Consider the following 15,724-nt stretch of genomic DNA (forward strand, 5'->3'; position numbering starts at 1 on the left):
AAAGAAAATTATGAAAAATGTTTGAGTTCTACTATAAAATTAATTGATAATATGGGTATTAGTGTATCTTATTTGTCCATGCAAGTTTCCTTCTTTCTGATGTAGGATTAATACTCTCAATACGTCTCATCACGTGACGAATTTTTAAGTCTAGCACATGGACAAAACAAAATGAATGATGTGAAGCATGTATAACTGTTGGACTTCACACATGAAACAACATACTTTAATATCATGAATAAAGTTGAGATTTCAATATAAAATTAATTCATTATATAGCTAGTAGCCCAACTTACAAAGACCTTATGTCTATTCATATCTAGAGGGTTGTTTTACGTATCTTCACACAAACACACGTGCATGAACGACTATTCATCAATTATAGATCTGCACCAAATAAAGTGAATGCCTCAACAATTGAGAATCATCTACATTCCAATTAATCTATTGTACATTGAAACCTTCAATTTTGTCAACATAATTATTCTACTTAATGTAAAGGGAATTGTTATTAGCACTCCAAAAATCTCATTTGGCACTCCAAACTTTCTATAATTAGAAAGAAAAATACACTTGTGAGGAGTGTAGAATAAGATTTTTGGAGTGTTAATAACAATTCCCAATGTAAAACATACATTTGTGAAAAATATTATGTTCATAATTTAACCTAATTTCTATTTAGGACCAAACAATGGCCACTTATCAATTGAAACAAAAGGGTCGGTGCGATAAGACTACCACTGCTACGTACTACTGTAGGTGTTGGAAGTATAAGAATAAGGAGACGGCTTTTGTTACACAAATGTCACATGTTGTACGTTTGGTATTTCAAAAGAAAGAGATGAATACTAAACTCAGTCGTTCATTATTTATAAATGCATCAACATTATACCGTTATCAGAAACGGTGGGGTGACCGACTAGCCCAACACCTATCTTGGTTGGTGTTGGGTTTGCAGAACCAATGGGGAGGGAGAGCAGCAGAAGATAATACTATACAAGGTCTCATTGGTTCACACACTCATCACAATGCAAACCTCTCTCTCTCTCTCTGTCGATCGTATGAGAATCCAAATAACTGTGCATATGAATATGATGCGGTCCCAGAGAGACCAAATGGTTGGCAGCTCATGTGCATGTTATGGAGGATGGAGCCTATTCCGGAACGTGGGCCAAATGCTACTGTCATGCATCCAATTGGGAGATGATTAATTAGGAGGTCTTTCTTCCTTCTTACTCAGCTTAATCATTATTATTTAATTTAATTAAAATTATATTAATTAATTTCAAGCTCTTTTGCGAGTGTAGGAGGTACCGAAGAAACCTGCTATGTCACCAAACCCATGCATGTTAGAATATTCAAAACCCTAATCTTATTTAAGTTTTAAGTTTCAAATTAATTTTGATTACATTAAAAGAGACGTATGTTCACTTGTATTTGCACATGGGTAGGGTTATGGCCAACATGAGGACTGCAGGATGGGTACATTACATAATTTGTCAATATTTGCATAAAGATATAATTGTTACTCATAACCTTTCATTTTGTACACCAAATGGAGCCTACGAGATTTATGTGAACCAATATTCATATATTAACGACTGGTAATAACTTATACAGTTGGTTGGTTGACATGTACCATTTACTTTGTATTAAAACCAAAATCATCATGACAACCCAAGACTAGCTTGGATTGGAACAACCTATGGAAGATTTTTGTTGACAAAAGATATTTAGTTCTGCTAGGGCATGCTAGTGTGAAATGGGCATCATAGAAAGTGACAGTATTATTGTTTTCCTGAAGAAAAAGTAGCAAATAATACTAAAAGCGACCATTATTCATGCACAAAAAAGTGGACCAAATTTGCCTCCAAAACAGGAGGAAATGGTCATTGATCGATTTGGTCAAAGATTTTGAAGCTTTAAACCATACTATTGTTTTTTTAAGAGTTTTTAAGGCCGTCTGGATTCAAATTCGAATCTTCTATCACTCTAGTAAATTAATAACAAATCCTACAATATTGTTGAAAATGAAGAATTAATCGTGTAATCCTATTAATAAATTGTTTCGTTTTGTTTGACAAAAAAGTCTTCCAAATGATGATTGAATTAGGTCATGATAATCAAGGTGATCAACTGAATTCTGGCGATGAAAATTGAACGGCCGGATCCATGCATGGATTGGAGTGGTGGCCCCCACAAAGTTGGATATTTCCATCAAGGGGCAAAAGTTTTGTCGATATGGAAATTGCAGGAGGTCACAAGCACAAAGGGAAAGGCAGATCAGGTCATCTGCATCCTTCATGCACACGAAAACCCTAGCATCTCATCTTGACTCCATGTTAAGACCGTTACAGATAACGACGTAACGCCTCCCAAGTCCCAACCCTTTTCGTTAACTTTCTCATCCCATTAGAAAAACTTTCTTGGTACAAGCTTTGTATCTTGATATGCTTATATCTCTCATTGCGACGTCATCTGATAAGATACGTGATAAAGAAATAGATACATATGTAATCATTCTGCAAAAACTTTTCTAACAAACAAGAAAAGAAACTCTTATATATGTAATTCAAGTTGTTCGATTTATTGCATTTTCACTCTCACATGCATAAAAAGAAGAACTTCGTTGCAATCTAAATTTTGCATCTAATTATACAAAATAGAAATTTTTTGGTTTTGAACACATATGCAAGATTACCAACTAGTCATTAGTACAATAGTGATACATCTCAATGTTAGAAGAGATTTTAAGTTTGAATTTCTTATCTCCTCGATAAAAATATGAAATGAGAAATGATTGTCACACACACTTTTTTCTCCCACACACAAATCATGCTCATTTCTAACCTTTGAATGGAATAAAGTATTAGAAAATCAAATAACAAAACTAAACATGAATATGCAGAAAAAGAGAAAAAGATATATAGATTTTCCAAACATATACTGTTATACAGGATTAGAATTCCAAAGGAAAAAATGAAAATGAAAAGTAAAGACTGGAAAATGCCCATGTAAGAGATTGCAAAAGGTCGGGCTTGCTACTTAAGCATCAAATTTAAAACTTGACCCTGGAAATTACGTAGACCTTTCCCTGGGCCCAAAGGAAAACCATGGGCCAAAATTATGAATTTGTTATTGGGCCTTTATTTAATGCTTTACAATATCCGAGGTGCAGAACTCATACCACAACCAACGCAGATGTTGTTAGAAATTTTAGAATGTGAACATTCAGTCTAAAACCAACTCATAATAGAGGCTAGAGGTCTAAGATAATTTAAACTATAAGGCAATGCTTTACTTTCTGACGTGGGATTCAGGCTCTCAACAATCATATGTTTGGAGAATAACCTTGTCAAATTGCTACGTTTCCACCAAGTTGTCACTGGTCATACCCAATAACAATGGCGGTATGACTAGTTAGCAATCGAGAGCGCGCATGGCATCAAGTATCACAATTATCTCCCAAATCATCTTTCACAACTAACAATATATATTGTTTGAATATGAGGTGTATTTTAGCCGAATGTTTGAGTTCATATTGTTTTGAAAAGTATAACGGAACAATATATGCTCATTGTTAAACTAAGACCTATTGTTAACACTGAGAATTTGACCTAGAGGAGAATGTCAACATTGAAGAGTGGCTCCATGGCTTCTTCATCGGTTAGATTGATTATTGTTATGTAAATTAGTCAAATCTTGGCGAGCTAATTAGTGTTAAGATGCTAATTAAGCATGAGGAAATTAGATTCCTCCGCTTCTTGTTAATAGGTTTTACGTTTCGTTTGGTATTGTTTTTTTTTTTTATTATATCGAAATTTGTTTCACTTATAGTTAAGCAGTAAAAAGTGTTTGATAAAAATAAAATATTCTACTTATTTTAAAAACAATAGTCTCCATACAGCAATATTTAAAAGAAGCTTATAGGTTGTTTTTAAAAGGAATTGAGCATTTAATGATTCTTTTCAATTCTTGTAATACCTTCATTAGTTTTTTAAAATAACATATTTTATCCTCCTGCACACATTTAACCCTTGGAGAATAAAATGATTGCCACCACCTACCACTATAAACACTAACCTTACATCACCGCCACCGCCACCACCGTAACCGCAACCACCACCACTGCACCACCACCTCAATCGTCACAACTGCCACCACAATCACCATAACCACAACCGCCACTAGTGCCATCACAATCGTTTAATTATATATATATATATATATATATATATATATATATATTTAAAGCAATTTTACACATATTGTTGATTGGTACGTTTATTTTCATATTCAATTTAAAAAGTTAATTGTGTGTTAGTAGGCATGTACATTCTAAGCATTACTTGAAGTGGCATGTATAGAACCAGTAAAACAAATAAAAAATGCTCAAAACTTTTAGTTTTAACCAAAAATCATGTTGTAAGTTTATTTAATGGTTAGTGTAAAACCCACTTTTAAATGAGCCCAACTTAAATGGCCCAACCTAAATAACAAGTTGATTTGTCTATTTTGTCCCTAATGGTTTTAGGTTAACTTACATTAATTAATCTGTTAGTTTAGTTATTTTGAAATTAGCACAACCGACTGGAATGACTTTGCTTTTGCATTGCAGAGTTCTTCAATCTGCAGATTTTGAGAGTCGATTTTTGTGAACTGGACGAAGGTTTTAAGAGTCGATTTTTTTGAAATCCTGTTTTTTTTTTTTTTTGTTCGTTTAAGTTTTTCGAAGTAAGAAGTATTCTTCAATTGAAGGTTTGTTGAAGGTTCTTAGGTTTTTTTTTTTTTTTTGGATTTGTGATCTTCGTTGTTCATTGTTTTCACTGAAGTTTTGTAATTGATCACCATTCTTCATAATTTTGGAGGTAATTGGCATTGCATTACAGGTTCTGAGATTCTAGTTTCATAGTTTTTGCATTGACTGATATATTTTGTCTTAATTTGTGCTCAAATTACAATATATCAGGTAGTTGATTCCTGTTTTTTTTTTTTTTTTTTTTTTTCGTTTGAAATTTTCAGTTTTGATCTTGCTGTTTTGAAGAATTTGCAGGTAAGTCTTGATTTGTTCATCACGCTGGATGTTTTTAATTTTTCATAAATAGTGGATGTAGTTCTATAATAGTTTATGAAATAGTTGTTATTAAAGTAAGCATCTAAATTTAAAAGCCCCTTAAGACATACTTACACAGAGGAACAAAACCCCAAGCCATAATTGAGCACTAAGCATGATGTTCCTTCAATTGAAAAACTTATCTCTCCAGAATCCACATCTTCAAAACGGCGGTGCATATAAAAATGCAATGCAAATCACATTAACATAATTTAATCTGGAATTAACATATATTAAAAAAATCAAGGGACAAAAATCAAGGAGAGAGGTTTGAACTCAATACCTTACATTATCCGATGCAAATGTAAATATTCGTAATTAAACGAGTTAATTACAAATCTTCTTGCATCGCACACCTCTAACGAACTCCATGACTCAAAATGACGTTGCAACGAGGCGTAACATGCACATATAACCTGAGATTTGAGTAGAAGAATTTTGGAGAGGAATAATTGCTTTGCTCTGCTTTATGTAGTTTAATATGTATAGAAAGTACGTGAATGATACATTTCATAGTTGTTCATGTCAAATAAATCTTAACTACAAATTGGGATATATATATATATATATATATATATATATATATATAGACACACACACAAACAATATGCCAGCCACTTTCATCAAAATGACACGTCAAGTATACCTTTTTTTTATCTGGGTTTTCTTCTTTTTTTCTTTTGCTTTTCTTTTTGGGTTGTACTTGTTCTCACTATTCATCCCCTTTTAATATTTTTATTATGATTAATACTTTTGATGTTTTTACTTTTTAGAAAACAGCACTGTTATTTTTATTTATTATAGTTTTAATTAATATTGGTAAATAGCGTTGTTGCTTTTACTGTTTTAATACAAGCGATATCTTATGTTAATGCACACTAAAAAAAATAAGAAAATTTAAATTAAAGAGAAATTTATATTAAATAACTTACCATCTATTACAAAAGGTTGAAAATAATTTTTTTTTTTAAAAAAAAACAGTTTTTAACATATTAACTGGTTTTTGACAGTTTCGAAATCCGCAGAAGATCGTGAAAACCGAGGAGTTAAAGAGTGAAAACACAAAGTTCGTTTGTTGTCTTTGTGTCCTCCCTTCTAACATAAGTCAAAGCCAGAACAGAGAGACAGACAGACATCCCAACCTCCCCATTTGCATGCCTTCTGTACATTGCTGACGTGCGCCTCCTTCCCCTCTCCCTCTCCTGCGGGCCTCCATAGCCGGCCTGATCACTCTCATCACTCCAATCCCAACACTTCACTCAAAACTCAGAAAACCCAATTGCCAGAAGAACCATATAAACATACCAAAGGTGAGAGATATCATTCCCCCACAATTCTGCTCCTTTCAATTTTTAATTTTTTTTTGTAAATTTTTTTTTTTTCTCATTGTGGCTTCTTTTTTTTTTATTTAGAGTGTATCTGTTTGTGTTTTTTGAGACAGGACTCAAGAGGAACATGTAGAAATTGAAAGCTTTGAATTTTATGTTCTGTTGTAAAAATGAATCTCTCCTTGTTGATGGATCTTAAGTGAGAATTTTGAATTTTTACTTTGATTTTGTTTAATTTGTTAACTGAATAAATTGATGGATTTAACTTTTGATACAGATTTTTGTTTGTGTTTTTTTAATTTTTTGGGTGATATCCAAGTGCTTCTTCTTCGTTTCTCTTGTTTGAATAACATTGATTTAGAATAAAGCGTGTTAATTCATTGAGGTTTTAGTAACTTATAACAGATTGAACTAGTCTGAAATTAAGCCGACTTTATAACTATCCAGAAACCATTGATCTTTGTTAGATAAATTTTATCGCCCGCGGTTTGTCAATGTAAGATTGCTTAAGATGGTTTTCAACTGTTTCTTCAGGAAAAAACGTCATGAGCTGCTTCAGTTGTTGTGTACAAGATGATGTCCGTAAAGCTTCTGAGACTCGACCACATGTAACAAATCACTCAGCAGGTACCGCGTGGGTGTGTATATACGATGTTCTTATTCTGAGTGCATTGATAATAATGACATATTCCATTACTTTTCCAGTTGGAATTAGTCAGATCAACTTCTATGCCATTTGCTTTTAGATATCCATTGCTTACGGCTTATTGTTTGATTGATGCAAAACTCGACATTTGAAATTTAGGCAATAGTGGAGGTTACTATCAGAAAGAAGCTGCACCCAAGGATAGTCAGGTTGTAAATATCCTCCCCATTGCTGTCGCTGCCATTCCAGTGGATGAATTGAAAGATTTGACAGATAACTTTGGCACGAAATCTTTAATCGGTGAGGGTTCATATGGAAGAGTATATCATGGTGTTCTGAAAAGTGGGCCTGCTGCAGCTATTAAGAAGTTAGACTCCAGTAAACAACCGGAGCGAGAATTCTTATCGCAGGTTAAGTCTACAGAATGTTTTGTGTTTGATGCTTGACATGGTATGGTATTTGCTGCTCAAATTTATTTAGTGCTTGGAGCATAAATTTACAGGTTTCCATGGTTTCAAGATTAAAACATGACAATGTTGTCGAGCTTGTTGGTTATTGTATTGATGGCCCTCTCCGTCTCCTTGCCTATGAGTATGCTCCTAAGGGGTCCCTTCATGATATTCTCCATGGTAAGTAACATTTCCACATTCCTATTGTGTGGTGTTATTTTTACAGCCTCCAAAAGTTGTAAATTTGTAATCAAGTACCACATAGATCTTTTTTGAGTGAAGCTTTATGCACACTCAATTTTTATTTTATTTTTTTGATCTACAAATTTTGAATGAGGCTTAATAACTTATAGGTTGAAGGTCAATTAGTTGATGATAGTTGTTTGTGTTTAATGACGCCTAGTTTTTCATGTAATCTGCTAAACAAGCGGGTTGGCCTCCAAACAATAGAAAATTGCTCTTCAGCTGCAAATTTTTGAGCTTTATCTCTTTGATAATTAGTAAGATCGCCTTCATCTCTATGCTAATAGAAATTTGTTTCTCTTGATGTGGCTACAGGTCGGAAAGGTGTTAAGGGAGCACAGCCAGGTCCGGTTCTGTCATGGGTACAAAGGGTTAAAATTGCTGTAGGAGCAGCAAGAGGACTTGAATATCTACATGAAAAGGCGCAGCCTCATATAATCCATCGTGATATTAAGTCCTGCAATATACTGCTTTTTGATGATGATGTTACAAAGATTGCTGATTTTGATCTGTCAAATCAAGCACCTGATATGGCAGCACGTCTTCATTCTACTCGTGTTCTTGGGACTTTTGGTTATCATGCTCCAGAGTAATTTCTTCCTTGATGTACCATATAAATCACGTTATGATGTACGCCCAAAATTTTGATTTGGCATATATCCCCTTGTAATTCTTCTCTGTGATTCCGAATGGCAGGTATGCAATGACTGGACAGCTGAGTTCAAAAAGTGATGTCTACAGCTTTGGTGTAGTGTTGCTTGAACTCTTGACTGGGCGTAAACCTGTTGATCACACATTGCCGCGTGGGCAGCAGAGCCTTGTGACATGGGTACTAATTTCATCCTAGTTCTTGTCTACTTGTAACTCATGCTTGGTTTTTGCATGTTTTGTTTTATTCATTCAGGATGGGTGGAAGCGGAGAATTTTATTGGTTACTGGTTTTCATTTTCATTTCGCTGAGTTTTTTTCTCGAATTTATGATTCTATTAGGCAACACCAAAACTCAGTGAGGATAAGGTGAAGCAATGTGTTGATGCTAGACTCAATGGAGAGTACCTTTCCAAGGCAGTTGCAAAGGTAATTGGGAACACGTACTTGATTCCGAGAAGTACTTGCGATTGCTATAATTCCTTAATATGTACACACTGTTACACACATGTATAATTATGTTATGGTTAAATTGTTGACTGTATGGACAAGAAAACGACATACATTTGGTTCAACCAGTTTAGACTAATTGAAAAGGCAGGTAGTTGGTTTACTTCAAATCCACTGATCACAATTTGTGTGTGCTTGAAACAGTTGGCTGCTGTTGCCGCCTTGTGCGTCCAATATGAAGCTGATTTCCGGCCAAATATGAGCATTGTTGTCAAGGCTCTACAGCCTCTTTTGCATGCTCGGTCCGCTCCCCACCATTGAAACAACAAGCTTCTGGATTCCCGACCTGTCAATCGTTCGTGCAGACAACATCATTGAGATTCGTTTTGTAAACACAGTTTCTGTAGATCGTGTACCATTCTTCGGTTCCTTTTGCTCATCAAAATCCTAATGATCCCGTATGTAATTCACAGTGACTCTGTTACCTTTCAAAAGTTCCTTATTGGAGCCTTGGATTATTCGACTTTTCTAAATCAACAACTTTTTCTTGGGTGTCCGTTTAGTCTCCTGGAACAGCACATAAATTTGCAGAGAATAAGATTCCCAACATAGTGCAGAATATAGTTTTTTGTTGTGAGGGGACCAAACAGTTTATTTATGTTTTTATTCTTGGCGAGATGATATTTTAAATTATTCTAATTTATGAGGAGGGTGATTTGAGCTTGGATGCACGGGTTAGACACAGAGCCATTTTCAACTGGCTTAATTCACATATGCGTATTTGTTTAGTCCATGGGTTTGGCGGAACAAATCATCCCATAATGCTTATGAGCCCTTGTGGTTGTTGGATAACATGTTCAAACACCATTTTAATTTGAAGCGTTGTCTGGTTAATATTGCGAAGCATAAACAAAAAAAACAAAAAAGATGCACATCCATATTCAATCCTATCTGTAAAAATACAAAGCCTTAGATTTGATCCAACGGTTTAAACTGAATGATCAATGAGCGTTAAATCAAATCGAACAATCAAATGTGTTGGTACTGTGTGTCTGCAATTACTCAAGAAAAGTCGGGAGCGTGAAAGGAGAAAAGTAGCCTTCCCGTGCTTAGCAATAAATCAAAGCACATGATGTGCAATTTTAGCCTCCAAAATCACATGACACGCAACCCTTATATTGAACTTGGCGATTATATGACTGCCCTTCTTTGTGCGGAGTTTCACATCTCACATTTTGCTTCAAACGCACGGCAACATGGCTTGACATTCAACCAAGCTCCCGTCGCGGTCGTAAACCTAACACAATGCTGGTAGTAGAAACACACAATGCAAGCCAAAAACGTTTCTTCCTGTAAACTTTAGCATGTCTCAGAAAAAATCTCATGAATTACAATCACCAAAGAAAAAAAGGAAAAGAAAAAACCGATAACTGTACACACTCGGTGGCTAAGGCATCCCCTTCTAGTGCCACTCCATACACAATAACCATCTCTCAACACCTATAAGTAGGTTTATATATTCAAAAGAACAAGTAAAAAAAAGTTCCCATCGTTCTGGTCCTTTCCTTTATCTCGTTTCAATTCCTTCCTTTGATCTCAACTATGGTAGGCTGAAGAATATGAAAGCTTTAAATGAGTGTAACATGTCCCCTTTGATTTGTATTCCTTGCATTTCTATGATTGATTTGCCATTTGCCTATGTTCGACGGTTCCTTCTGCTATCTGTCTTTGTATTTGGCTTCTCACTCCTATCTGTATCAGAATTTAGAGACTCGGCTTCTGTAATCCCTGCTTGACTTCTTCGCCGTCTTCGGTCCTGAATTCCAGCCAAGTTACATTAGATATGGGTCAACTTATGAACTCCTCAGAGTATAACGATGAGACGAATTGAAAAAACAAGCCACGCAAGCCAAAAATTTGAATGAAATCTATATTTGTGTCGAATGGATATAAGGCCTGTTTAACATTGTTATTTCAAAGATGATTTCAGAAATGTACCTCTCGCGGTATGGGATACTCCTCCGATTCAAGCATGCGAACCACTTGACCCATCTTAGGCCTTTTATCAGAATCTGGATCTACACACCTCAGTGCAGTCAAGAGGGCTCGTTTAAGGGCACTCGTAGATGGCTTGGTCTCAATGTTCGGATCTACCACCTCTTCTGAACGCCTGCTTCCAACCATCATCTTGAGCCAATCTACCAAATTTACCTGCAAGAAACACACAGCAGGTGTAAGGACACTGTTACTACACAGGTATCATTCCTTTTTCTTCTTTTTTGTTCCCCCAAGGGAAGCAGATAAATATAAAGATAGATAGCTGTCACAGAACATATCAAACAACTCCAAGGTTTTTTTGGGGTATCAATTTGTTCGGAAGCAAAGAATTTTCCAGCTAAAATTTACATTTTCCTGCGCAAACTAAAATGAATTTAAAAGCAGATTATCGAATATGACATGCATCCTTAACTAATCAATATACGAATGCAGAACTAAGATGCATATTTGATCTCAAAATTCTCACTTCAAAATAGTAACAATTTTGTCATACCTCTTGTGCTGGCCGACCGTAATCCACCGGATCTCTTCCAGTGATTGCTTCCAAAATCACAACCCCAAAGCTATAAACATCACTCTTCTCATTTAGAAGGCCAGAGTTGGCATATTCTGGGGCCACATATCTGAAAAACAGAATGATGAAAGGAACCGATAAGAAAGGATTACCCTAGAATTATGATATAGTGTTCTTCTACCAACACAAGAATCTTCGTACAAGAAATTGCAACTGTTCCTAAAGGAGAAAAGGTACTCACCCAAAGGTACCCATAACTCTAGTTGTAATATGACTCTTCCCGGCACCTAGCAACTTTGCCAGACCAAAATCAGATATCTTAGCATTGAAATCATCATCAAGTAAGATATTGCTCGACTTAATGTCTCGATGCACAACTTTGGGTTCAATGGCCTCATGCAAATAAGCAAGCCTGAAAAATGTGAAAAAGAGTCGGAAAAAGATAAACCACAAGGGTAAAAAACTCAAACAAAGGTATAGGAAGACCCACGCTTTAGCGGTGCCAAGGAGAACTTTCATGCGTGCCTCCCATGTGAGATATCCATGATGACGCATAGCTCCATGAAGCCATTGCTCCAAATTTCCGTTGTTGACATATTCATAAACCAGCAACCTGAACAAAACACACATGTTTAAGTATGAATGGATTATACATGTAACTAAGGATGTGACATAGTACTCTTTATTTTATCCAAAACAAGGTGCTCAGCAAATAATAATATGGCTGCCTGTATTTTACCATGTAGAAGTCATTACATAAAATTACAGAGAAATACCTGTGGGTTCCTTCAATGCAGTATCCCAAAAGTCGAACCAAGTTTTTGTGTCGTACATGCCCAATAGCCTCAACTTCCACTCTGAATTCCTTCTCTGCTTGTCCTCTATGAGATGATTGAAAATATATATGTTATAAACCCAAACAATTGAATTGTAAGGAAAACAGAAGATAGAAAAAACAGAAATCCATAAAGCTACTGAAATAAGATGCATCTTACAGGTTGTTGAGTAGCTTCTTCACAGCCACAGGAGATCCATTAATCAGATTACCCCGATAAACAACTCCATATCCACCCTCACCAATGACATTTTCCTTTGAAAACTGACCTGTTGCGAACTCAAGGTCCCTTAATGTAAACCAGTGACCCCAACCAAGGCGAGAGAATTCAGGTAGACCAGATAGAGGTGAAGGTGCGGATATAGGCTGTGAAGAAGGCTCGTACATATAAGCTGCACCACTCTCATCTCCAGATTGAGAACCAACATTTTCCTTCTCCCCATTGTTAAATGAGCCTGATCGACTGCTACTATCTCCATTCTTATGGATCAAAACTTTCTCAGACTCTCTGTCACTGAATTTATCGCCAAGGGTGAGAAAAGAACTACTACGGGGTACATAGTTATTTGCACAAGCTTGATCTACCCTAATCTCTTTGATTTCCTTTGAATCATTTGGAATTCTGCGCAGAGGAAGCATGTCAGTCGACTTTCTGGATCTCTTTCGTGAAGTAAGACAAATTGATAGCACCGCAAGAATCATCACTATAAAAACTCCCACAATGATCCCCGTTAATACCCAAACCTTTAAACCGAAGACAAATGTCTTCTTGGTTAATACAGTATCAAGACCAGATGCCATTTCTTCTTGATAAAAAGGACCCTACAGAGTTCAAGACAAAGAAATTAGAAACTCCAATTCCATGCATAAAAAACTCTATCTTTTGCATATCTACCATTTTGTTACTGAATTTAACTGCTTGTCTATGTAAAATTTCACCTCCTTCAATGCCCATCAATTTTTTTCTTTTCAAAGACAAAAACACATATTCACAAATTGGGAACATAATAAAAGTAAACAAAGCGGTAGAAGTTAGTGCGCTACGAAACAAATATGTAGTGCGAGAGAGAGAGAGCGGAAAACCAACATGGTCAGGGAAACAGACTCAACCACAATCCACAATCTCACAAAGACGACGCAGAGCACATAACACCAAAGTGATCAGGGAAACAAACTCAGCCTCAATATGACATTCAAAGTACAAACTAACACCAAAGTGATCAGGGAAACAAACTCAGCCTCAATGTGACATTCAAAGTACAAACCAAAGGAAAAGTAGGAAAAAATGCACAAAGATTTCTCCTTTCCAATTCCACCAACTTTCATACAGTGAAAACATATTAACAGCAGGACCAACTAATGCATTTCCCACATCATTCCATATTATCCAATATATACACAATCGAAAAAGACCAAAACTTTAAACATTTATTACCCACCCCAATTAAACCAATAACTGCAGAAACCCAATAAGCCTAATACAACTAGCTCAGTCCAGTTCTACATTACCCACAAAAGTTGAAACAAGCATGAACTTTTAATATTCTACAGGTTAACAACAAGAACAGTAAAATCTTCAGAAACTCCATTTCCTAATCGTTTCCACATTTAGCTCAGCAAACAAACAAGGAATATATATATATATATATATATATATGTAAGCATGTATGTATATGTATATATATAATGTATATATAAATGCAGCAAAAGTAACCATATAGAGAGGCTCCATACACTGAAAGTTTCTGAATTGGTACCTTTATTCCTCAAATTCAATTGGCTTCTTCAACTCAATCTTCTAGATCTCCAAAGAACCCAGAAAAAACCAGCTTGGAAATGGGGCTGCTGCCACAGAACCAAATCAATCCCATTATCTGTAATGTAAATATTGGTGGGGTTCCCTTCTGGGTTTTCTCAATTGGGAAATGGGTTTTTGTATCCAAGCTCAGATAGTGAGACAGAGGCAGAGCAGCACTCTTCCCCACAAGCACTTGCCCCTCTGAAAAACTCCAAACAAAAATGGGGGTTCACAACTCACAAGAACAGAGGCTAATGTGTGTCTGTGCAGTCCATGGCGAATGGAGAAGAGAAGAGGCACATGGAATTCTGGGGAGAACAAATGGAGGTGGTGGGGTTAATAAGAAGGGGTGGAGTTGTCAGTGGTAGGTGATGAGGAGGAGGGAGAGAGAGAGAGAGACTGCCTTACAACATTACATACAGTAAAACAGAAGCATGATAAAAATTGAAGCTTTCTTTTGCTGTTTCTTCAAATTTCTCTCTTTCTTTTCTTTTTATTTGTTTTAATCCTTTATAGTGATGTCTAAATGCGTGCCGAGGGTGACAGACAATCTGAAACTTAATCAGGTTTAGCATTTAACACAAGACCCTTCTTTTTTGTGTATTTTCATTTTCTCTAGAGAATTTAGAATATTTTTTTCAACATGATTATATTCTAAATTACGAAAAAAAAGTATGAACTTGAGAGTTTACAAATTCGTATTACTTTCTTGGCATTATTTTAAGAAGAAATAACAACGTTTTTTTACGACAAAAACCGTTTTTGTTAGTCAAACATCCATTTTTAAATAAAATAAATGTATTTAAATACAAAAAGGGATTATGATTACATGGGGGACAATCAATCAGTGTGACCTTGAAGAAATGTTGAGCATAAATTGTGAAGGGAAAGGATAAAAAGGTAGGTTCAAAGGTCAAATGAACAGACTGGACGGCAAATTAACCAAAGACCTTTTATGCCCTAGTTATGTATATATTTTTTAGTGTGACCATCACACAGGATGATACATCACGTGCCGTTATATAAATGATGGGATGTGTGTGTTAAAAAGCTATTGACTTACAAAATAAAAATTTTCATCACTTATATAAAAATATATGATGTAATACCCGTATTCCTGTCATAACTAAAAAAAAAATTTTGTGCTATGAATATTTAATCATTTCATGAAATTTGCAAATTTTTCTTTCCTTGGGCTCTGTGAATTTCTATTTTTTATTTAATTATTGAGGTTGGGAGGTTCAAGTTTAGTAGGTCGGAATAGTCAAGGAAACAGACTACAACTCGTTACCAAATTTTATGCACTCGTGACCCCAAAATACCCCTGGTAATATACTAATATATCATCTTTTTTTGAAGAAAAAAAAAATTTGAAAATTATTTCTCAGGGGAAAATGCAGTCTGGGTGCATGGGTATCGATCCGTTGAAGTTGATTTTTGGTTTCGTAACTGTTGCTTAAGTGTCTGTATGAACTCTGTTCACAAGATTGCCGATGTTTAACTTATTGCATGTTATTACTTATCATGAATTGGTACTCGAGCAAAGTAAATCATTACAATTCATGACTTTTCAGCATTTGTTAGGTATGTGAATTTCATCTTATAATCCATAATCCAATATCGTGAAAACCGATAATTACAT

General features: G+C 35.4%; 2 protein-coding genes across 2 annotated transcripts; one reads left to right on the forward strand and one right to left on the reverse strand.

Annotated features, from left to right (window-relative positions):
* Nucleotides 1-6,063: 6,063 nt before the first annotated feature.
* LOC137737439 (pto-interacting protein 1) lies at nt 6,064-9,433 on the forward strand. The gene is made up of 8 exons (XM_068476910.2): nt 6,064-6,423; nt 6,976-7,068; nt 7,247-7,497; nt 7,590-7,716; nt 8,095-8,368; nt 8,476-8,608; nt 8,770-8,856; nt 9,082-9,433. The coding sequence occupies exons 2-8, from the start codon at nt 6,987-6,989 to the stop codon at nt 9,196-9,198; spliced, it is 1,071 nt and encodes a 356-aa protein (XP_068333011.1). The 5' UTR covers nt 6,064-6,423; nt 6,976-6,986; the 3' UTR covers nt 9,199-9,433.
* A 772-nt stretch (nt 9,434-10,205) lies between these two features.
* On the reverse strand, nt 10,206-14,642 carry LOC137737546 (putative receptor-like protein kinase At5g18500). Its single transcript, XM_068477065.2, has 8 exons — nt 14,042-14,642; nt 12,445-13,106; nt 12,226-12,330; nt 11,940-12,062; nt 11,691-11,861; nt 11,429-11,558; nt 10,876-11,088; nt 10,206-10,693 (listed from the first exon to the last, which is right to left on the reverse strand). Exons 2-8 carry the CDS (start codon nt 13,083-13,085, stop codon nt 10,574-10,576), a joined length of 1,503 nt encoding a protein of 500 aa, XP_068333166.2. The 5' UTR covers nt 13,086-13,106; nt 14,042-14,642; the 3' UTR covers nt 10,206-10,573.
* Nucleotides 14,643-15,724: the final 1,082 nt, after the last annotated feature.

The sequence above is a fragment of the Pyrus communis genome, chromosome 13 (assembly GCF_041283825.1).
Source record: "Pyrus communis isolate YQ-2024b chromosome 13, ASM4128382v1, whole genome shotgun sequence".
Lineage (NCBI taxonomy): Eukaryota > Viridiplantae > Streptophyta > Magnoliopsida > Rosales > Rosaceae > Pyrus > Pyrus communis.